This window comes from Palaemon carinicauda, chromosome 24 (genome assembly GCF_036898095.1).
Source record: "Palaemon carinicauda isolate YSFRI2023 chromosome 24, ASM3689809v2, whole genome shotgun sequence".
NCBI classification, from domain to species: Eukaryota; Metazoa; Arthropoda; class Malacostraca; order Decapoda; family Palaemonidae; genus Palaemon; species Palaemon carinicauda.
This window is the reverse complement of record NC_090748.1, coordinates 70,360,660-70,379,513: the sequence shown is the minus strand read 5'-3', so window position 1 is coordinate 70,379,513 and position 18,854 is coordinate 70,360,660. Positions and strand designations below refer to the sequence as shown.

The window sequence follows — 18,854 nt, the reverse complement described above, 5'->3', positions numbered from 1 at the left end:
TCTATGGTTGGCTGACCCCACAGGGCCCATAGTCTGCTGCAAACATTCTTGTGAAGGGTCCACTCTGTGGGGATGACCTGACCCTTCCGGCTGAGGCGATCTGCCATGACATTCATATCGCCCTGAATGAACCTCGTTACCAGCGAAAGCTTTCGATCTTTTGACCAAATGAGGAGGTCCCTTGCGATCTCGAACAACTTCCTCGAATGAGTCCCTCCCTGCTTGGAGATGTAAGCCAAGGCTGTGGTGTTGTCGGAGTTCACCTCCACCACCTTGTTTAGCTGGAGGGACTTGAAGTTTATCAAGGCCAGATGAACCGCCAACAACTCCTTGCAATTGATGTGAAGTGTCCTTTGCTCCTGATTCCATGTGCCCGAGCATTCCTGTCCGTCCAGTGTCGCACCCCAGCCCGTGTCCGATGCGTCCGAGAAGAGACGGTGGTCGGGGGTCTGAACAGCCAATGGTAGACCTTCCTTGAGAAGAATGCTGTTCTTCCACCACGTTAGAGTAGACCTCATCTCTTCGGAAACAGGAACTGAGACCGTCTCTAGCGTCATGTCCTTTATCCAGTGAGCAGCTAGATGATACTGAAGGGGGCGGAGGTGGAGTCTCCCTAACTCGATGAACAGGGCCAGCGATGAAAGTGTCCTTGTTAGACTCATCCACTGCCTGACTGAACATCGGTTCCTTCTCAGCATGCTCTGGATGCATTCTAGGGCTTGATTGATCCTTGGGGCCGACGGAAAAGCCCGAAAAGCTCGACTCTGAATCTCCATACCCAGATAGACAATGGTCTGGGATGGGACGAGCTGGGACTTCTCTATATTGACCAGGAGGCCCAGTTCCTTGGTCAGATCCATAGTCCATCTGAGATTCTCCAGACAGCGACGACTTGTTGGAGCTCTTAAAAGCCAGTCGTCTAAATAGAGGGAGGCTCTGATGTCTGCCAAGTGAAGGAATTTCGCAATATTCCTCATCAGTCTGGTAAACACAAGAGGTGCCGTGCTTAGGCCAAAGCACAGGGCTTGGAACTGGTACACAACCTTTCCAAAGACGAACCTTAGGAAAGGTTGGGAGTCTGGATGGATGGATGGGGACGTGAAAGTACGCGTCTTTCAGGTCTAACGAGACCATCCAGTCCTCCTGCCTGACCGCTGCTAGGACCGACTTCGTCGTCTCCATCGTGAACGTCTGCTTGGTGACAAAAGCATTGAGAGCACTGACGTCCAGCACCGGTCTCCAACCTCCTGTCTTCTTGGCTACCAGGAAGAGACGGTTGTAAAAGCCCGGGGATTGATGATCCCGGACTATGACCACCGCTTCCTTTTGTAGCAAGAGCGACACCTCTTGTTGCAACGCTAGCCTCTTGTCCTTCTCCTTGTAGTTGGGAGAGAGGTTGATGGGAGACGTAGCTAGAGGGGGACTGCGGCAGAACGGAATTCTGTATCCCTCCCTTAGCCACTTCACAGACTGAGCGTCTGCACCTCTGCTCTCCCAAGCTTGCCAGAAGGTCTTGAGTCTGGCTCCTACTGCTGTCTGGAGAGGAAGGCAGTCAGAACTTGCCTTTTGCGGACTTGGAACCCTTCTTGGACTTGCCACGGTGACTGTCTGCACGGGTACCTCCTCTGCTGGAGGCTCTGCCACGAAAGGGCGGGATGAACCTAGATGCAGGTGTGTCAACTGCTGCAGGGCGGAAGGGTCTAGGCACGGAAGGTAAGGTTTTAGCCTTACGTGCAGAAGATGCCATAAGATCATGAGTATCCTTCTGGATAAGCGAGGCAGCCATCCCCTTAATCAGCTCCTCCGGAAACAGACACTTGGAGAGAGGAGCAAACAACAACTCTGACTTCTGGCAAGGAGTGATACCAGCCGATAAGAAGGAGCAAAGATGTTCTCTCTTCTTAAGGACTCCTGACACATACGAAGCCGCAAGTTCACCAGACCCATCCCGAATTGCTTTGTCCATGCTAGACATGATCAGCATGGCCGAGTCCTTATCTGAAGGGGAAGTCTTCCTGCTTAAGGCTCCCAAACACCAATCGAGGAAGTTGAATATCTCGAAGGCACGAAAGACTCCCTTCAACAGATGATCCAAATCAGAAAAGGACCCGCAGATCTTCGAACGTCTCATAGCCAACCTGCGGGGAGAGTCAACCAGACTTGAGAAGTCGCCCTGGGCAGAGGCAGGAACTCCCAAGCCGGGTTCCTCTCCCGTGGCATACCAGACGCTCGACTTAGAAGCAAGCTTGGTAGGCGGAAAGACGAAAGAAGTCTTTCCCAGTTGCTTCTTGGAATGCAACCACTCTCCCATAACCCTCAAAGCTCTCTTAGATGATCTGGCGAGAACAAGCTTGGTGAAGGCAGGCGCAGCAGACTGCATGCCCAGAGCAAACTCGGAGGGAGGAGAATGAGGGGTTGCAGACACAAACTGCTCAGGATACAAGTCCCTGAACAAGGCAAGGACTTTACGAAAGTCTAAGGAGGGAGGCGTAGACTTGGGCCCTTCAAAATCAGAGTGAGGTTCATCCAGATGTGCAGCTTCGTCATCCGATACACCATCATCCGAAAGCTGAGTTGTAAGTGGCAAAGGTAGAGCAGAAAGCTGAACGGCTGAATCCGGCAGTACGGGTGCATGCGTACCTGCGGATCCAACATCATGCCGCTGCTGGTCGGTCTGCGAGCTGGCAACAACAAAAGCAGAGGGCTGGTGTGTGGGAGGGGCTGCGGTGGGTTGAGGAGCATGCGGTATGGTATGCGGAGCATGCTGTAAGGTATGCGGCGCATGCTGCATGGTAAGCGGAGCATGCTGTAAGGTATGCAGAGCATGCTGCATGGGCTGCGGAGAATGCCGCATAGTGCTGGAACCCGGCAGCTCTACAGAACCTTCCCACTGCTGATGCGGTAGCTCACGCATGTTAGCAGATGGTGCAGCAAGAACATGCGTCTGGCAGGGTGGACTGCGCATCGGTGGTGGAGCTCTCACAGGTGGAGTGTGGGAGCAGGCAGCCGCAGTATCTGCTGAGCGCACAACCTCGGCGGGTTGTAGGTTAACAGGAGCAGTGTTAACCTTCTCAGCATGATACTCCTGCATGAATGCCGCAAGCTGAGACTGCATAGTCTGCAGCATGGACCACTTAGGGTCTACTGTGGTTGGAGCAACAACAGACGGAGCAGTAGCCTGTTGAGGGACCACTCTACCTCTCTTGGGAGGTGTGCAGTCATCAGATGACTGCGGCGAGTCCGAACTGACCCAGTGGCTACACCTGGGCCGTTGGACTCGCTCGGAAGGGACCTTACGTTTGAGCGGTCGTGAGACCTTGGTCCACCGTTTCCTCCTGGAAACTTCTTCCACAGACGAGGAATGTAAGGGCTCATTCGTCTGTATGTGGATGGGACGATCCTTAACAGATACGTCCGCAACCACTGAGGATACATCCGTGCGCCGATCAAGGCCTGCCGAACCCTTTGGTCCTTCGACATTGCTTCTCCCCTGGGCTTGGGAGCTTGCAAGAGGTCCCGGACTGGGAGGACGACTGGCACGCACAGATGTACCCTCATGCGCAACACTGACACTGACACTTTGCACATCACTAGCACTAACACTTCCCACTGCACTCTTCGCTTTCAGCTCTCTGACATCTGCCAAGAGCTGATTACGGTCATTAGCCAATGACTCCACTTTGTCACCGAGAGCCTGAATGGCACGCAACATATCCGCCATTGAAGGCTGAGCACTCGTAGCAGGTTCGGGAGTCACCACCACAGGGGAAGGAAAAGGTTGAGGGGCATGGGGAGAGGAAAAATCCACAGAGCGAGAAGAACTCCTCCTATTTCTCTCCTTCTCTAACCTACGTGCATATCTAAGGAATTCGTTAAAATCGAATTCCGAAAGCCCAGCACATTCCTCACATCGATCTTCCAATTGACAGGATTTACCCCTACAATTGGAACATACGGTGTGAGGATCTATAGAGGCCTTCGGAAGACGCCTAGCACAAGTCCTAACGCTACACTGCCTGTACTTAGGTACTTGAGACTGGTCAGACATCTTGAATTCAGAAGTAGTCAAGGGGGGATTCCAAAATCTAGCAAAGTTCGTTAACAATTAATCCAAATTAATTCCAAAAGCTTGCTAAGCTAATGATAAAGCTTCCTGAATAGCGAAGGCTAAACTCTAGAGCAAATACATCACCAAATCGTGAACAATAACTCCAGAATCAACAGCGTATCCAAGTAGGTCTTGCCGGCGGCACGACAGAGGAAAAATTGAGTTCTTGTTGACAAGAAGTACTTGAGTACCTACTCACAGATGGCGCTGTTGTGTACACCCCCACCTGGATAGCGATCGCTGGCGTATCCCGACCGTAGATTTCTGTCGGGCAACGGAGTTGACAGCTACATGATCATCGGGTAAGATTAATATTGAAAAATGTAAATGAGAAAAATATAGATGGCAGCATATGTATGGAAAATTTTTGATAACTAAAATTTCAAACAGAATTTTTTTTTTAATTGGTGAGATCAGAAAATTTGGAATTCTAATAATAAAATTTCCTATTTCTATAATCACCTGATGTCCATTTCTTTTATCTCCAGAAACTTGGAATGTTAACGTTATCCTTATAAATAAAGGAATTTCCCATTTCTTTCCTTAGACAGGTATAACTAGGGTTACGTCGTTACGATTTAGGTCATTTTCAATTATACATAGTTTGTTAAAAAAATGTGTAGAAAAATAAAATTAAAGTTTAAGCCATTTTATTCAACTTTATGTCTGTCCGCCACTGATATTGAAGTTGTAATATCACTAGAAAAGCATTAAAGGCATATAAATCATATTACTGAACAATAAACATAAATAAAGGTGTATAAAATCACATTAAAATACATAAATTTAAAGTAAATGTTAATAGCATAATCATCATAAATATTACAGAACAAAATATGAAAAACTCTGTGACTGTGTTGTTGTTGTCGTCATTTAATTCAGTGGTCTTTAAGAGATTATGGGGACCGTTTGCTATATCCTGTAATTTTTTTTTCTAATTATTCAAAATACACCATTTCCACATATGTTTTAGATATTTATATAATACCTTCACCATACAAAAATTTTAAGTCATTTGAGCAAAACCTTTCAGATTTATTAGTAAAAATCATATATTTTCTTAAATATAGGTGATTTTTCCGCTAATATGACACCAATTGTATTGAAAATCATACCATAAAAGGGATTTTCACATAGGAAAAATCTATTTTTGGGTGAGATAGCCATGTCGTCTTGATGGAAGTTCTTGTAGGTAGCTTTCTACTTGGGATATTTCTGTGAGTGATATACCAGAGAATTTTACCTGTAGAGGTATCACGGGGTTACTACAATCGGACCAAATATCCTGAAAGATATCTTGTATGTAACAGGGACAGGTTTAAATACAACCTCAGCCATCCTTCCCAGATTAGAGTTAACCTTGTCTAGTACGATATGGGATAGGATAGATAACGTGGGAGAGCTGCTATAACTCTGACACCAGTGAGTTAATATAAACTCGTACGCTGGTCGCCATTCCTTTTAGCAGCGTCATTTTGATTAAGTTCTTAAGGAGTTTACGGTTTTTTTTTTTTTAATGTTTAAGTGGTTTTTGATTATGGATGCTTCTACAGTATTTCTGCTTCTCCACTTAAGTTGAGTACTTTGTGGTTTGTTTTGGTTGAGAATTTCCTTTCTCCCCCTTTTATTTTTTTCAATGTCTACGTTTTACGGTTTGCTTCCATCACGTGGCCGATGCCGGAAGCTCATGAATTCAAATTCCTCATTGTTATATATAAATTTTTTAGCTAGCCGGTTTAAGCTTTTTGTATGTATAACATAACACTTTTTCATTATTCTAGGTTAGAGATTTGCTTTGTTGCATGCTTGTCTTCCCTAGTTTATGCCTTAGGTTAGTGTTTCCTCACATCCCCTTCTTGCTACAGAACCATATAGTTTTGTGGTGGACGGCACACCTCCCTTGCTATCGATGCATTGTAGCTGGCACTGCCGCCTTGAAGGGATTCCCTTGGGAGTTTGTAGATGGTTGGTTCACTGTACACCTATGTCAGCAATGTTCCATTCTCATCTATTCTGAGCCTTAGTTTTTGGGATAGGCGGCACTGGTTGAGGGAATTCGTTCCCTTTACCTACTTAATGTTGGTCCATTAGAACAAACTCAGTTCTGTTCTAATATCGTCAGGTAGGCCTTCCTTTCCTGCCACCTTACCCTTCTACCAACATGCGAATAAGTATGTTTTGGAGTTATGAACCCAAAATTTGCTATAAATTTTTGCTTTTTTCTTGGAAAAATCAAAACAACATTATTATAACAACCTTACTTTGTACTTTAATCATTTATTCCTACATGAAGGCTCCTTAGACGAGGTATTTAAACCCTAAGTGTACTAATAAACTTAGTGGAAGGGTGTCAAGAGTTGCCAACTCCCTCACATTGTTGCTAGAGTTTTAGAATTTACTTCTTGTTCTTTCTTTGACCGTAGGTAACTTCGTCATTACTATAAAGTTCCCAAGGATATTGTACAAACAACGAACACACAAACAACAAGCAGACAAACGGACGTGCGACATACCTCTCAAGACATTTTTGGAGCCACTGGCTCCAATGTTTGTCTTCTTGTAGTTTCTATCCCCTCCATATATCTTCCATCTCTGCCAGATGTACAAGATTTATAATATAATTGAAAAACTCACTGTATACATGCAAAAATAAACACGCAAAGATGATCCTGTCAAACTCAGTCATGCAGACGACGCAGTTAGGATGACATCATCATTTAAAGACCGCTTTATCATCATTTGTAAAAATAATTGGCCGAAATTTATGGAGAGCATGTACGACATGTTTCTGCATATGTAGAAACAATAACTTGATTTTCAATTTTTTCAAGTTGCTATATGATCCAGCAAAGTGGAAGGTCCCCTTAAGCTTTACTGTAGTGATAGTGTAATATTACAGTATTATTCACTACAGTATCATCAAGTATTATACAGTATTACAAGACAGGAACAATTATACTGTAACAGAAACCAAGTAAAAACAAAAATTAATTATCCGAGCATAGGCAATTAGCAGTAAGTTGTTAGGTTAGGAGTTATTCCAGTAAGAATTTGCACCTGTTTTTGTTATCTAACCCTCGTGAAGAATGGGGTCTGGCTGTACTCTTGGAAAAGAAAATGCATTCCTTAGCGAGGAGACCTGAAAGCCCCAAAAAAGGCAGGAATTAGCACAAGCAGCAACGATACCCACTTCCCCAGTGGTGGACGACGTTGTTTCGCTAAGGAAAGTGACAAAGTCTTCATCTAAGCATTGTCCATGAGTAGCAAGAGCTCTATCAGTGCATTACCTCCAGCCGGAAGAGAATGAGCGAGCAGATTCGGAGTGGAGGGATCAAACCGACAGAGAAGGAAGTCAGGGTTTCTTTGCCTTCAAGGAAATTCCCGAAGGAGATGATTCCCCTTAATACTTCCTCTTCCGCCACCTTTCAAACCTCCTCACTGGAAGGATGGCCACTACCAACACTCAATACAAGGACAGTCCTGAGCCGAAAGCAAAAATGGCAATACAGCGCAGGTGTATGTGAGCAGAGTAGCTGGTACTACGCCTAAATAGCCGCCACTAACTTGTGGTGGGGCCACCCACTAACTAGCGATGGGTAGTTGAACTTTGCTAAAACGCTAAGTCTTATGAATAGTTTCCAGTTTTACTGAAATTACATCCACCTATAGAGAGCGAAAGGGTTTGTCTAGTGTCAGAACAAACTCTGCTTACGTACTTAAAGTTAATGGAACTTGTAAACCATAAAAATTTGACTGAATCAACCTTAAAATAATTTCATTGCTTAAATCAACATTGTTTCCTTTCCCATAACTCAAAATGAATATCCACAATCTTAGAACATCAGAAGTTTACTATAATAAAATTCTGCTTACACACCTGCTATCTTAATGTTTTGATCTTTATCTAAAAGCAAATTCTCTGCTTTCAAGTCTCGATGCACAACGTGTCGTTTGTGGCAGTATCTTAGAGCAGCAACAATCTGTAGGAATTTATGTCGTGCTTCCCCTTCCTTCATCTTTCCATGACTTACAACAAAATCTGAAAACAAGAGAGTATAAGATGATTAAAGATGCCAAAAATAAGTTTCAAAGTACAATACTTATAATTTAATAAAGTAAGTCTTTACAAGAACTTAGAAGGGAGTTTAAGTTACAGCATCAATAACTTTAACAATCATTCAACAAATTCTTACCTATAATAAAGTTCCCAATGTACCATATATAAACCGTAAAAAATAAAAAAAACCTTCTACGTAATTTGTATTTTTCCTATCTACATAAAACTGGGCCGTTTAATAGAAATATAACTTCAGCATTGCTATAACAGCCGATTAAAATTTTAACAAAAAAAAAAACATTAGTTGCGTGTCAGGTGGAGGCTAGGCCCCACCCACACAACAGGTGGAACAACCCTCACTTTGACCTTAACCTAGGATTTGCAGGTTGGTTGAAGCAGGCAGGGTAACTTAAATAACAGTTTTGGGCGGTATCCTTTGAATGGAATTAGTCCCTTTAACTAAACTGGCTCGTTACTAACCTAACCCTGGAAATGCGCCAATGCACTTCAGTCCTAAGGAGGAACAAATATGATGATTCCGTCAAACCTCCTAACTACCCGAACAAGAAGATACTGCAGGTGTTAGAATAGGTCTCTATCAGGAGACTAGTTGGTAGTCACAGAAGAACCTATATCTGAAACGATATATAGTTAGAATGTATGCTCATCATGAGAGATGGGTATGCAAACATTACTTCCATTATCCCCCTCATCTGTAAGAATGAAGGAGATACTTCGATACCAACTTTGTCTGTAAGGAAAATTACTCGGTTGTGAAGTTTACCCGCATTTAGTGTCTGGTCCGGCATATATAGGAATAGCTGCTGCACCCCAAGGAGGGGAAGAGAGAACCGGAGAAAGACCAGAAATGCTAACTCTCCTAGGTTTAGAACATATCCGCCGACTTGGATGAGATGTTTTTTGTCCCGTAAGGGAACTAGTTTGCAACACAACTTGAGTACCTACCTCAGAAACATGGATAGAATTATCCTGGGACCTACGGGTAAACTCCCATAGGTAGAGGGCAGCAAAGGCTCTTCCTCAAGGTTGGGGCAGATCCAATATCCCTGACTTATAGAGGTAGAACCAGGATGTTCCTTATACCTCTCGTTAGATCAGCATGTCTGATGGTGCACAAGTAAGAAAAAACAATGCTCTTTTTTATCTTATTTGTCCTTTCAGTATGGGAAGTTTCTCTGGTGCTACACAAGATTATCTAACCTCATTCAGTAGCACCATCTTCTTGTATTCACAGGACAGAGGAGTAAGTCATCCTGATACCCACTTGTAAAGAAGAGACAGAGGACTTGACTTTGAAGTTGTGCAAATTACGGCAGAGATGACCAGAGCAGAGAAATAATTCTTCTTCGATGCCAAAGCAGAAGATGGGTAGTTCTACCAGTACCTCAAAGAGGGCATCTACAAATCCAGTAAACTGAAGTGTAGAGAATCAGTCAATGAGGTAAATGGGCAGAAAGGCTAAGGCATCCAGAGGAAACCAGTATATTGGAAGGCGTCTTGAATGCTGCCGACATTCCTGGAACTGGAGAGCATTACAATATACTGGATGTTCTGGATTAACTGGGAGGGTTACAGGTCTTTTGATGATGATTCCCAAAGAGCAAGAAGCCTTTCCGCCATGCTCCAAAGTGGGGACCCCTATGGTCCTACTCTGTACCCTTGGTGACTGAACATGCCCACTAGTACATTCCCCTTATTTGGAATGGGCCTTGCGATCACACTGTCGGGTGTCCAGATGTAAACATGCTGGTCTAATCACGAAGGGTCTGTGAAACAATATCCCTTCACTTGTAGATAAAAGTCACAATGGTCGAGTTGTCCTTCTTTAATGTTGCTGGGTATCCTACCAAACTCTGTCAGGAAGACACCAAGCTAAACCTTTGCTTGGACTTCAAATAGGTCGACCACTCCCCTAAGGTATTGCAATTCCTTAAGTGTATTTCCACTTCTTTGGATACAAATGTGAACTACATGATCCCTGGAAGTTGGGAGTTGAGTAGTAGTCCCTTGGAGGGGATGTGGTCAATCAGCAACTGGACTTGATCATCCTGTGGTTATGCTTCCCTAAAACTGGGGGTAGGGAAGTTGTTGGCTACTGACAAGAGATGCTTCCAACAACCCTGAAGTGATTGCTAGTGTAGGAGCCCAAGTATCACTAGTTCTTTAAAGGCGAGAGAAGGCTCAAAAGATGTTGCCGCCAACGTACTGGAAGTTTGTACCTGTGTTTGTAGATACGATCGTTCCATGTACTAACAGCATACAGTACTCTGGTCCTCTATCTTTTGCTCAGCCATGAGACTGTGCTTATCAATTCAACATGACTCAAATTGAAGTCAAAGGAAAGCATTGCTTTCTGGGGTGAGACAGGCAATCACTTATCGAGAAGACTAAGGGGCGAATCTTGTTTAAGTAGACAACAGAGAATGTGAGCATAAACACTAAGTAGTAGTAGAGTTTCAAGTTCCAAGTCTAAACTGGTAACTAAAGGCCTGAGGACAAACAGCAGGTACTTCCTGTAGGCCTGAAGGATGGGTATCCAGATGCAAGTCTCCTTCAAGTTCACTATGAAGTCTTCTTTGTGATAGAAAACCATACAATACTTGACATCTTCATCCCGAAAGGAGTAAAGGGGAAGAAAGTTGGTCCCTGGGTCCTGGTCATCTTTCTTATAAGAGGAGTGGGTTATAAAGACCAGCAGAACCATCTGGAAGACTTCGGGTGTGCTCTTCTCCTTTTATGTCCTTCAGGAGAGAGAGAGATGATCATTCAGGAAAGGAGCCAAAAAGGTGGCACCCTTTGACTCACCCAGGAATATGAGACCCTAGCTTTGTACAAGAGATGTGCACAGTCTCCCGCTAGGGAAAAAACAGTAGGAGTCACGAGTACACAACTCCTATCGATCAGACTTCACGATCTTCTACAACTACCTCATATCCTTTCCCTAGAAGTTACAGAAAAGACATCATTGAAAAAGAGGAAGAAGAGAAGCAAAAACTAGAAGTTTGTCTTCTACAGTACTTGTCCGTTAACTGATAAATTCCTTGACTTATACCAATAAAAAGGACAAGTTTGAAAGTGTTGTAATTTGCATTTTCTATATTATACAAACTTGAGTTCTTTACATTGAAAATAAAGACTGGCCCAAGCTGGAACACAGATATAAAACCTCTTAACGAGATGTCAACAACCGGTACCATTGTTACGAGCAGGTAGCGGAGGAAGCACTTGCCCATCCCCCACTCACAACCCCACTTTATTGCAGATGAGACTTCTGGCAGTAGGTGATCGTGGGTAAGATTTGTGTAAAGAACTCAGGTTTGTATAGTTAGGAAAATACAAATTACTTAAAATTTGTCATTTGTTTCAACACGAACACAAACCCTCTTCTTTACATAGAACATTCACCCTATGATGGGTATAAGTTCTCTTTCCAATTAGCTGGAACTTTAATACCTGGGATATTTGCATCTGAGCATGGTAATGCATGAGATGAGAATGCTGACACCCCATTAGACAGCGGCATGATGATGCCAGCGGGTCAACAGCCCATACAAAGGTGCAAAATGAGAATAGAATACTAACATGGCACTACCTAGAAAAGTATAAGCAATAGGTTTGTGAATATACACACTGTTGTTTAACTCACACCCCATATCCCCCTCGTAAGGAAAATGGGGACTTGACCAAGCATATCACTGAATATATTAGCTTGACAGCTACATAGGGCTTACCTGTACTTTAATCGAGATCCAGCTGACAGGGAAAAGAGGTTCTGTGCCTCAAGAGAGGGGAAGATGAGAGAAAAGAAAAGAAGCCACTCATTTTTTTCATTCATCCCAGTCTGAATCCATAACCGCAGTAGGGACCTGTGTGTTATATATTGCAGGTAGTGGGCTGTAAAGGTGGTTTGGCATCTCCATACGCCCACCTGTAATACCTGTGTCACAGAAAGATTCTTTCTCAAGGGCAGGGGCAAGGGACATGCTTATGCCCGACATCACGAGCTATAGGTCGTGCCCTTCCTTATTGAGAGGGAAAAGGATAAATGGCACAGTCAATGACCAACCAAATCCAAGAAAGGATTGTGTTCTTTTTTATCTTTACCCTACCCGAACAGCAAGGATATTTCCTATCCACTTGTGTGTTTTCCATGGCGTTCTAACAAAAAGCAAAAGCAGCTGATTAGGATCAATAGTTACTTCCCCAAACCTCAAAATCTGAAAGGATGTAAACCTGGGACCTGAGACCACCGGATTTTGAGTCTTGGCAACAAATTTGGTAACAAAGTTGAAGAAAACCTGCCCCTCCCCTTTCATGGGCAATATCATAAGAATGACCATGCAGCTCACTGACTCTCTTAGCTAAGGCCAGGGCAAGGAAAAAACAGTATTAAGGGTCAAGTCTCGGTCAAAGGCATGACTCAGCGTTTCCTATGGGGGTGCTTTAAGGGAACACAGGCCTTCCATAACGTTCCAATGAGGCGGCCTAACTTCCAATTAGGGGCAGGCTTGCTCAAATTTTCATAGGAGCATTAACAACTCTCGCAAAAGGGGAATATAGATTCCTTTCAGTCTAAGACCTGACTCAGATTGTGCGATAGCCTTCTACGGCTGACACTGAGCAGAGTTTTTTCTCCAAGAGGTAAAGTAAAAATTCGGCGATTAAAGGGATATTGGCTCAGCAAGAGACACCCCTTCCACGACACCGACAAAAGATCGCCCACTTTGCCTGATAAACTGAGAATGATGACCTGAGGAATCCAGATCTGTTTCGCCACTAATTGCAAAAACACACACTGAGTGAGGAGATGCTGGATAACCTCCAGGAGCGAAGTCTTAGGATGTGACTGATCTGTGGTAGATCTGAATGTGTGTGGTTGATGCAACAGGTCAGGAAGGGGAGGTAACTTCCTTGGAACCTCCGCCTACAGAAGAAGGTCCGGGTACCATTCTGCCTGCGGCCAAAGCAGAGCTATCATTCATTGATAGGATGGTTCCAAATCTGAGCCTATTGACTTTTCAAGTTGTTCCATGGGTGTTGAAAAGCAATGCAGCCTCTGAGTCTGGAACTAGCAAGCAGTATAACAGAAATTTCCAGTTTAAGGACATCACAAACAGGTCCATGGCTGGCAAACCCCACAAAGTCATTACTTTGTTCACTATCCAAGGAATCAAAAAGACTATTCAGGTCCAACTACCCGAGTCTTCCAGCTGATATTGTCTGCAAAGATGTTCTTTTTGCCTGGTATAAACTGGGTTGACAGGGAGATCGCATTGTCCTCTGTCCAATGCATAATTTTTACAGCTAGTTGACAAAGTTAGTATGAAATGGGACCTTCTTGTTTGTTTAACCCTGGATAGGTACGATGGGTCGTTCGCGACCCCGAGCGTAAAAAAAAAACAGGTTTTTCTCACGTGACTCACCCCCGTGACTGAATTTGTGGGTGATCGACCTGCAGGAGGTGTCTCCCCTACACGCTCTAGTAGTGTCCAGATGTGCATTGCTGTAGCTGTACTCCTTCCCCGATTTCTGAGACGCGTCGGGGTCGAGCGCGACCGAGTTTACCCTTCTAAGGTAGTTTGCATAATTATCAAAGTTATTATGTATTATGAAATTGTCGTAGAATGGTGTAACTTGTATAGGTTATCAGTTGTGGAAAGTCTTGGTGGATTGTTTGGCTACCATGTGCATGATTTTTTTTTTAGTTAAAATGTCGTTCATCACCACGAGGACCATTTTACCGCGAGTGCCCCTTTTTCATTTTTTTTCATTTTTTTGCCAAGTCATTTTTCCGTAAGATATTGCCAAATAGTGTCGTAAAACTTTTGCTTGTTTAGTGTTGGAAAGTGTGTCTAGATGATCTGGCTACCCATGCATGACTTTGTTTTTGTCAGATACGACGTAGTTATTGGTATATTGGGTATTTAACTGCGGTAACAATTTCTGTTTTTTTTTCAATATTTGTAAAAATTACTACGTAGTAAGGAATTGCCGTATATTATTCATTTTTTTTTCATGTTTATGTGTTAGAAAGTGTGCCTTGATGGTTGGGCTAACACGTGCATGTCTTTTTTTTTTATCTGAGATGCCGTATATTAGAATGTCGGGCATTTTACCGCGAGTACCCCTTTTTCATTTTTTTTCATTTTTTTGCCAAGTCATTTTTCCGTAAGATATTGCGAAATAGTGTCGTAAAACTTTTGCTTTTTTAGTGTTGGAAAGTGTGTCTAGATGATCTGGCTACCCATGCGTGATTTTGTTTTTGTCAGATACGACGTAGTTATTGGTATATTGGGTATTTAACTGCGGTTGCCAATTTCTGTTTTTTTTCAATATTTGTAAAAATTTACTACGTAGTAAGGAATTGCCGTATATTATTGATTTTTTTTTCATGTTTATGTGTTAGAAAGTGTGCCTTGATGGTTGGGCTAACACGTGCATGTCACCCATGCGTGATTTTGTTTTTGTCAGATACGACGTAGTTATTGGTATATTGGGTATTTAACTGCGGTTGCCAATTTCTGTTTTTTTTCAATATTTGTAAAAATTTACTACGTAGTAAGGAATTGCCGTATATTATTGATTTTTTTTTCATGTTTATGTGTTAGAAAGTGTGCCTTGATGGTTGGGCTAACACGTGCATGTCTTTTTTTTTTATCTGAGATGCCGTATATTAGAATGTTGGGCATTTTTCCGCGAGTGCCCCTTTTTATTTGTTTTGCATTTTTTTGCTTAGTCATGTTACCGTAAGGAATTGGCAAGTAGTGTCGCAAAACTTATATTTTTATAGTGTTGGAAAATGTTTCTAGATGATCTGGCTACCCATGCCTATTTTTTTTTTTAGCCAGATATGGCGTATATATAAGTATGTGTTTGATTTTCCTGTGATTGCCATTTTTTTGTTTTTTCCCATTTCTTTCAAAATTACTACGTACTAAGGAACTATCACAGAGTAATGATTCATTTATATGTTTATTTGTCGGAAAATGTGCCTTGATGGTTTGCCTAGCACGTGGCTGAAATTTTTTTTTTTCTGAAATGCCGTATATTAGAATGGCCATTTTTCCACGAGTGCCCCTTTTTATTTGTTTTGCATTTTTTTGCTTAGTCATGTTACCGTAAGGAATTGGCAAGTAGTGTCGCAAAACTTATAATTATATAGTGTTGGAAAGTGTTTCTAGATGATCTGGCTACCCATGCCTATCTTTTTTTTTTTTAGCCAGATATGGCGTATATATAGGTATGTGTTCGATTTTCCTGTGATTGCCATTTTTTTGTTTTTTCCCATTTCTTTCAAAATTACTACGTACTAAGGAACTATCACAGAGTAATGATTCATTTAGATGTTTATTTGTCGGAAAATGTGCCTTGATGGTTTGCCTAGCACGTGGCTGAATTTTTTTTTTCTGAAATGCCGTATATTAGAATGTTAGCCATTTTTCCGCGAGTGCCCCTTTTTATTTGTTTTGCATTTTTTCGCTTAGTCATGTTACCGTAAGGAATTGGCAAGTAGTGTCGCAAAACTTATATTTTTATAGTGTTGGAAAGTGTTTCTAGATGATCTGGCTAACCATGCCTATCTTTTTTTTAGCCAGATATGGCGTATATATAGGTATGTGTTCGATTTTCCGGTGATTGCCATTTTTTCGTTTTTTCCCAATTCTTTCAAAATTACTACGTACTAAGGAACTATCACAGAGTAATGATTCCTCTAGATGTTTATTTGTCGGAAAATTTTGTTTACTTTTTTTTTGATTGAATATCATCAAATTTTTTTAGCTAAAATATTATATTGTTTTACATTTTTTTTTTTTTTCGATTTTATTTCCCTTCAAAAAAATATTTTTGGGTCAGAATTTCAATTTTATAGTCGTAAAATAATCGACAATTATCCAGCAACCCACCATACAATTTTTATGCATATCCAATAATAATTAGATTAGTAAATAACACCTTGAAATTGACATACCCTTCCTACATTTCAAGTGGCAGATTAGGGAGTCTGAGTCAGTGTGGTTGGCGGCCATTTTGTGGACATATACGAAGCGTAAGCTGCCCTATCTATATATATTCTTGTTCCCTATAGAATTTGTGATATTTTGGTATATTTTTACCTGCATAAATATCATATTATATATTAAATATATGTATTTTTTTACGAAATTTCTAAGTACTCAAAAAATTACCTTTAGATATGGCCCCTGATATAAATGTAATTTACAAAATAATGAAGATTTTTTTACATATTTCTATTTTAGGATAACATATGTTTATTCCCTAAAAAAATTAGCCACTTCCTATTTCATTTGGGTACCCAAAAAAATTCATGAAATTTGGACAAATTTTTTTGGCCCAAAAAAGTTACTCTTTTTTTCTCATTTCAGATCTTCACCTCCATGGGTCTGACTTCATCCAAAATACATCAAGATGTGTCCTAAACATTCAAGAATCAATTCCTAAAAGGATTTGTGTATATATGTATAAACTTTTTTTTTATGAATTTTTATGTCAGGTCTTTTTTTTTTCTACTTAATTTTTTAAAATATTTATAATAAATAGTTTTTCTGCAGATGAGTAGTATTTATCTTTACAGTTGTTTTAAGCATTCATTGAAGTTTTTTTTTGGCAAAAGAAAAAAGGAGGTTACTGCAAAAACTGATTTTTCAAGAATTTTTTTTGGCGTCGGGGTCGTTCGCGTCCGAGTATACCCTTAAAGGGGTGTCCGAGGAGCGTACCTATCCAGGGTTAAGTACACCAAGGCCATATTATTGCTCATCAACACTACTGAGTGACCTGACACAAGTCATTGGAAATGTAAAAAAGACAGAAACATTGCTTTCAACTCCAGTAGACTTATACAGTCCCAAAACACAGTCCCAGGGACATGTGATGTATCAGGTGAACCCTCCATCCATCTTTTGATGCATCAGTGAAAAGCATCAAATCCGAGGAGCAGAAAGGTCTATGACAACTCAGCGTCTTCCTTCTGCTCTGTCCCCACAGGAATAAACATTTCAGGGTGGCCCCTGCCCTGAAACCAAAAGATCTTCAATTGCCTTTGAAGTGAGTGCATACAAAGACGACTATTTGGCACCATGCTCTCAAACAAAGCCAGGTAACCTGATAGTTGCTCCCACAGGTAGGGTGGTAGTGAGTCTCACTGAAGGAATGTTTGGAACACTTCTTTGAATATTGTGATTCTGTCATACAAAGGGAAGATTTTTGCTTGAATGATATTCATCCTCATCCCCAGGAATACCATGTCCTGATTTGGTTCTAAGTTAGACCTTTCCTGTTTACCACAATCCCTAGATCGAGGCAAAACTGGAGAAGTTTGTCTCGATGGAGGAGAAAGGTCTCCACCGAGTTTGCCAGGATCAGCCAGTCATCTACAGTAGATAATGAAGAAGAAGAATGACATTGAAATGATCCCGGGCTGAGACTAAAGTGAAAACTTGTGTGAACATAGGGGACTGTTGACAAGCCAAAGTATAGCACCTTGAATTGGTATAGTTTGTTGTGCAATACGAACTGGAGGTATTTTCTTGAATATGGATGGGCCGGGATCTGGAAGTAGGCATCCTTCCGGTTTCAGGTCTTTTGGTCTTCCGGACAGCCTGACAATGGCTACAGTCTCCATCTTGAATGGAGTCTGTTGGGCAAACTCAATAAGAGCCGAGAGGTCGATGACTGGACGCCAGCCTCCAGATGTCCTTTCTACAATGGTAAAAGCCTGGAGACCTGTTTAGGACCTCTTGGAGATCACCTTTCCCTAACATGGTCCTTCGCTGATCCCGCAACAAAGGACTATGATCTCATTGGGAGATGAATTAGGAGAAGAGGAGAGGTGGTAAATGGGACAACATAACCCTTTGGAGGACACCAACTGTCCGGGGTTCAGTCCTGTGGCATTGCCATCAAGGCCACCTTTGTCTCTGGCATGCCTGCCACTGGAAGTACTGTACTGTGGGAAGGGGGCCTTCCCTAGCAGGGATATCAACCACGTCCACCAGGTCTCCCTTACCTTTGGGGGAATACCTTTCTTGGGCTGGTATTGCCTTTGGCCAAACTTGATAGCCTTCGGCCTTGTCTTGGTGCTGGAGAAGCCTTAGGCCCAGCAGGTGCCGACAAGGAAGGCAAAGATATAACATCTCTGTGCAGGGGGGAGTCTTACCTCGTATTCCTTCACTTTTCAGTCATTGCCTTGACGTCCTCAGGAGGGAACACGGATGCTAATCTTACACTGGAATTATAGAGAAAAATTATCTCCTGCCTCAACACCAGTCTCTAAAACTTAGAGATGACAGAGTCACATCTCATCAGGATCCAGTTAGCCCACTGGGTAACTGCGTTATAAGCTAAAAATTCCACCGCCCTTGTGCCAGTAAGGGCAATGTTCAACTTTCAGCTTCTAGGGGTCAGCCAAGTTTTTGGTGATGGTAAAAACACCACCATCCCAATCAGTGGTCCATCAGGAGGAGGCTTGAAGTGTAGCCTTTGCCATCCTCTCTATGTTTGAGGTATCAGTGGGTGTGAATACCACTGACTGAGATGCCAGCTTTTCTGAGTTCAAGCCATGGGCTAGAGCTGAAACTGCCGGGCCTAGGCACAGAGGAGAAGGGTCATCGTTAAGGATATTATCATAATTCCTTTGCCTCACGAATGGTG

The 18,854-nt window shown here is 42.3% G+C and overlaps 1 protein-coding gene across 1 annotated transcript in view; it reads right to left on the bottom strand.

Annotated features, from left to right (window-relative positions):
- LOC137618147 (serine/threonine-protein kinase SIK3 homolog) overlaps positions 1–18,854 on the bottom strand; it is a 267,259-nt gene that overhangs the window by 169,774 nt on the left and 78,631 nt on the right. The window contains exon 3 of the mRNA XM_068348177.1: positions 7,986–8,147. Coding sequence (XP_068204278.1) covers positions 7,986–8,147 — 162 coding nt within the window. The remainder of the gene's footprint in view (positions 1–7,985; positions 8,148–18,854) is intronic.